The 5,961-nt window shown below is 44.9% G+C and overlaps 1 protein-coding gene across 1 annotated transcript; it reads left to right on the forward strand.

Moving 5' to 3' along the window:
* The first annotated feature begins 480 nt into the window (after positions 1–480).
* On the forward strand, positions 481–3,992 carry znf703 (zinc finger protein 703). The gene is made up of 2 exons (XM_004072757.4): positions 481–1,136; positions 1,682–3,992. Exons 1-2 carry the CDS (start codon positions 876–878, stop codon positions 3,182–3,184), a joined length of 1,764 nt encoding a protein of 587 aa, XP_004072805.1. The 5' UTR covers positions 481–875; the 3' UTR covers positions 3,185–3,992.
* Positions 3,993–5,961: the final 1,969 nt, after the last annotated feature.

Below are 5,961 nucleotides of genomic sequence, written 5' to 3' on the forward strand. Positions count from 1 at the left end.
CTATAAGATTGGATGGCAGATAATTTTCTTAAAGTCATCATGAGCAAAACAGAATTATTATCATTGGGCCAGAAGCTGACAGGCAAGAAGCCATTCTCAAATATTAAAATTCAGGTTTTTATTTGGAGAACTTGGCAAAAAATGTCGGAGATTCCTTTGATGCAGTTCTTAACTTTATATGTATGCATACCCTCCCCTTCCCTTAATGTTTTTTGCACGCCTTGTTACAGTTCTCTGTGCTGTTTTCTTCAGCTGCTGTCAGATCTGTAAAGTGAAGTTTTATAGCTACTTAAGCGTTCAGCTTGCATGAAGCTGTTGGAGGTCACTGACACAGATTTCCAGCCACATTACATCCCCTAAGCATCAGGGCAAGTTTGGAAGTAAGCCACGCCCTCTTCCTTGCCCCTCCACTGTCTGTAAAAGCCAACACTTGTGATTGGACGGCGGCTGCTGGCTTTGAAATCCCTCCCATTAGATCTTCAGTATGTGAAGGAAGTGAGGAACTGGAAGGCTGCAGCAGTGAGAGAGCATCAACCGTTCCGGAGGACTGTCGCACCCTTTTCCGCTGCGGGTTTATTCAGAGCGTTTTTCTATTGATGTTTTTTTGGGGGGGAGTTTTTGTGCTTAGAGTTTCATGTACGAGATAAACAAAATTCTAGGATTCATTAGTGGATTTTGTTTCTCGAAGGATGACGTTTTGGTGATTTGATCCTCCAGAGAAAAGCTTGGATCAGACCCGAAGACGCGCATTGCGCACTGGTGTTTTGGATTACTACATTGTCTACTGTTGAAGTTTGTTTGGCATGAAATGTCAAGGTAGAAGAAACTGAACCCTGCGCTCACCTGCTTTCGATCCAGCGCGTGTTCAAAACCAGATGAGAGATCCTCCCGTTGGAGCTGAGCCGCTTTTACGCAGCCATTCCCGGGAGCGCAGCGCCACCGACTCCAGCGGAGATCGACGAGGCGCAAAGAGTCTGCCTGCCTTCACATCTGCGTCCTTCCCATCTCCATCGGACCCCTCACGCCAAGCAAAAAGGCTTCCCATTCGGATAGTAAAGATGTTGACGGCGCACAGCGGCCACTTGCTTCACCCCGAGTATCTCCAGCCCCTCACGTCTGCGCCGGTCAGCATTGAAGTAAGAAATAAGCTCGAGAAACTGATTTATCCTCAATCTGTGTCTACTTTTCCAAAACCTCAATTTAAACATTTTTATATGTTAATGCTTTGAAAGTAACTAGACTCTAGAGAAATAGGCTACTTTTGGGTATTTTTACGCACACAATGACATTTTAAATTTAGGCTATAATATGTAAAAACTTAACCCCAGATTGGCTGTCTATATTTTTTTTCTATACAAAAAGAGAGAGAAAAATCAATAACGTATTCAAGTTAGATTTTTTTGGGAGTCGAATGGGGCGTATTGTATGTTTTCTTTTTTCCCCTGAACTCCACTTTCCCGTTCTTTGTTTGTCATCTTTTATTTATGTCAGTGTGCTTCTCATGGCTTTTATCTGATTTAATAAAAGATTTTTCAGGTAAATAAATATATACTTTTTTTTTCTCTTTGTTGCAAATTTCTAATTTGTTATTCAGATTTTAAGGGTTGTTAACATATATCAAGACAATTAATATCATTTTATCAAATGAAGTTCATCACTTTCCCTTTCATGTTCTCCTCAGCTGGATGCCAAAAAGAGTCCTTTGGCTCTGCTGGCGCAGACCTGCTCTCAAATTGGCAAACCCGATCCACCATCCTCCTCCAAGTTGGCCTCTCTTTCCTCTAGTAGTCTTGGAGAAAAGGAATCGTCCAGCAGATCATCTAAGTCGGGAGAGCAGCACCAAATTCCGGATGACAAATCCAGCTTTAAGCCTTACTCCAAATCATCAGGCGACTCTCGTAAGGATTCCCTGGTAACTAAAGGGGATAAAGCAGCTTTCAGGGTGCCAAGTGGGAGCTCCAATGGAGGCAGTACATCATGCTCATCTTTTCCGTCCCATTCCCGGTCGCCCAGCTCCAGCTCCCCCCCCCTGCACAGTCAGAACCAGTCCCAAAGACAAAGCCATTCCCCTTCCACACACCCCTCAACACATTCTCAGGCCCCAATCATGGACAGCAAATCTGGAAGTCCAGAGCATGCCAGCTCAGACAGTAACAGTAATAACTCTGGCAAAAAAGACTCAGATGCAGCTAAATCAGGGATGGACGGGGCCCAGATAGCCAACTCCAGCCAAGTACGGGCAAGTGCAAACTCCAGCAATGCCAGCTCTTCCAGCAGCCCACGGCCGGAGAGCAAAACAGATCTGCAGGCTTCTACACAGTCAGGGCTGGGATCTGGACACATCGCACCAGTCTCACCTTTCAAACCCGGACATTCTGTCTTCCCTCTGCCCCCGGTTACCATGGGCTACCATGCCTCCATTGTCGGAGCTTACGCTGGCTATCCATCACAGTTCGTTTCCGGCTTGGATCCTACAAAGTCCAGTTTAGGCTTAGGACTTCCAGGAAAACATCCCAGCTCTAGCCCGCTAACTGGAGCTTCACCTCCATCTCTGATGCAGGGTTTATGTCGGGACCCTTATTGCCTAAGTTACCCCGGTGCCCCCCACTTGGGTGGCAGTAACTGCTCCACATGTGTTCATGACCCATCAAGCCTCAAGTCTGGTTTCCCATTGGTTTACCCTTCACACCACCTGCACTCCCTGCACTCCAGCCCATTGTCCTCCAGCACCACCCCCTCTATTTCCCACCCCCTTTACACATATGGTTTTATGGTTCCCAATGAGCCGCTGCCCCATGCCTGTAACTGGGTTTCTGTCACTGGTCCCTGCGACAAGCGCTTTGCCACATCAGAGGAGCTACTGTCCCACCTGCGTTCCCATACAGCCTTGCCTGGAATGGTGGACAGCAAGCTGCTGTCAACTTACCCATCATCAGTATCATCAACGGCCTCATGCCATCTTCATTTACCCCCACCCAACAGCCCAAGTGCCCTGCCAAGTTCATTCTCACTCAGAGGTTCTCCTGGCTTGGGCCTGGCACGCTACCATCCCTACAGCAAGTCCCACTTACCTGGAGCTCCTGGTCTCCCCATGCCATCCCTCTCCTCCTCCTCCCCTTATTACTCTCCGTATGCCATCTACAGTCAGAGACTGGGCTCAGCCTCAGCCTTGGGATACCAATGATATTTGAGATGCTGCTAACACCCACAGACTGCAGGCATCAGTTTGGACTGTAGAGCAGCCCTGAAGATGGACTCCTGAGACTGAGGTCATCTTCAGTGCAGGGCGTCACGCCTGCTGGCCTGCCTGCCAGGAATACCACCTGTTTGCCTCAGGATTGTGACTGGTGCTCCAAAGGCAAAGCCTGTGATGGATGGTAGCAGAGGACCATCAGACTTCAACAGCAAGAGACAAGAGTTTGAATTTTATAGAGTTGAGGGATTATCAAAACAGTCTTCATTTTTTTAAAATCTGTTTTTAGTTTCCGTCCCCCCCAAAAAAAGTGTATTTATTTTTTCACTCAAGCGCTTGTTTTTGGAATGGGGGGTTTGAGTTGAAATGTTTGCTATCCACATAAATGTTTTCTGAAGTATTCAGACTGGGGAAGATGATTTTAGTATATTACCATTATGCCTATCATACACTCTATAAATAAAAATGTTGCACCACGATGTGGATGGATTGTGAGGATTTATTCTGGGGACTTCTTTTGATCTTCTTCCCTCTCGGCTGTTTTGTTTCTCCTCCTCGACTCAGATTCTGGAGGATTGCATGTCCTTGAGAATTATCTTGAACATTGCAAATATTTTTATTTGTAAATATGCAAAGATGTAATATTTTTTCAAGCCTGCAAGGGGTTAGCAATTTGATTTATGCAAAAGGTTCAGAGATAAGAAAAAAAACTGACATTAATAAAACAAAATGATGGCTGTGCTGTCCGACCAACAAAAAAACCCATCTTATTTTGTTAAATAAATGATACATGACTGCATTGTACCTTGTTTTTTCCTCTTTGAGCTCTATATTTAAGTAGCTTGTTTGTCCTCTGCAGATGCAGTAAATCGTTCCTGAGAGCAGCGCTGCACTTATCAAAGGCTATCTATCATTACGGCTCTTACAGACCCTCTATATGCAGCTCTGCCTAATATTTCATGGCTCATTTCAGTTGACAGGGCTGTCCCACAGAGGGCAGCCTGGGTCACATTAGCCCTGTTAGCTAGTCTCTGAGGACATTTATGCCTCCTCCTCTTCCTCCTCTCCTTCCCTCACCCACTCACTGGTTTTGTTGTTGAGAGTGCAGCTTTTCTCTGATGATGCCGGTTTGTGAGGTGAAAAATGGCTTCCTCAGCAAAGTGGATGGTGGTGTGGAGAGGCCACTTGGGTCACTGGAACTACAATGATGACCTGAGGGAGGTGTCGGCCCAGAATCCCCTCACGGTCTGACGGATTGGCCTGCAAAACAAAGGCCATAGCTGACAATGGGAGGAAGTTAATACAGAAATATTAATCAAAGCACTGACACATCCCCCGAGGAGAGCAAGTTTTTTTTTTTTTTTTACAGGGAATGTGGAACTGCTGTCCTGCTAAGACTAATTATTCTTCTGCTCTACATTGCACTTTAATTTAAAGAAGTCAGCAGTGTAAACATAGAGCTGTGAAATTACACTGAAGGAGGTGGCCTTTCTCAAAATCTCACCTCTGATATTAGGAGTGTTTCGGCTGTCTCTGTGCTCTGTTTGGCTGACAGGGTGTAGGAGGCGCAGAGCATCGAAACACAAGTCTCCAGGGCAGCTATTGACCCCGACTCCCAGACTCCTCCACCATCGCGGTTCATTAGCACTTCAGACAGAGGAAAGGCAAGCACAGGTGTCACTTGACAGGACCATTAAGAAAATGGATGACCCTCCTTAACCACATCCAGCATGGGCCCCACCAGCAAGGTCACTGTGCCCTGATCACTGGCTACTTCTTTGGAGGCACTTATTTTTGTTTCTTTTTTTTTCATCAAGCTCTTTTCTCAAAAAAGGGTGGACTCACTCTCCTACTGCTTCATCTGTGGTGGAATTTTTGAAGTAGACAAAATAGGTCAAGGGTATGTGGGTGCTGTACTCACTTTCCAGTGTGACATTCTGTATCTTTTTCACTGATATTCTCATGGCTTATGTTGCCCCCTAAAGCTGAGTTGGTGAACTACAGGTTGAAAGAGGAGCAAAGACCTTTCCATAGTCTTTTCTTTGAAATCTTAGAAGTGGTAACTCTGGCGTGGATGTGAAGATGATGATGAACTGGAGGTCACGCAGAGGGGAGGACTTTTAATCTTGCCGAGGAGGTGGAATTAATTCCACTGTTGCCAGTTTACACTCGTTCATCAAAAGTCTCACTATTCTCCCTATCCTGGCACTCATCAATCTCCTCCATCTATCTTCTTCCCCCACTCTCTTGCAGCTGAGTCAATACACACACAAATAGACACTCACTCTTTATTTATGTCACCTGTGTTTGCGTGTGTGTTTGCTCTGCCTCGATCTTTTGTCCTCGCAGCATTACACGGGGAGAAAGGCTCAATGGGTCTGTGGCAATACAAATGATAAATTCAAAGAAAACTGGACCTTTTGGCTCCAGTTCATACTGAGTTTTTGCATTTTCAAAGTGTGATCCTACTTAAGTACAGTGTAAATATAAGTGTGTATATGAAGAAATAACCTTAGGAGTAATTCATAAATGCACTTCAAAGGAAATTAAAACCTTTAGATTCTACAACACAAATGTGTGGTTGGACTTTTAAGCATTACAGAGCATATTCCAACTCTATGCTTGAATTCTCTCCCTACTCTCTAAATACTAAAAAATCATATGGTGCGGTACTATCTAGTGCCCTGGATTTTAAAAGCAATTCAAACACCATGCTCCCTACTTTTTTTTTATTTTCTTTTTTTTTTTAATGACAAGTATGATGTCAG

This window comes from Oryzias latipes, chromosome 9, assembly GCF_053564925.1.
Source record: "Oryzias latipes strain Hd-rR chromosome 9, Olatipes_Hd-rR_3.1".
Taxonomy (NCBI): domain Eukaryota; kingdom Metazoa; phylum Chordata; class Actinopteri; order Beloniformes; family Adrianichthyidae; genus Oryzias; species Oryzias latipes.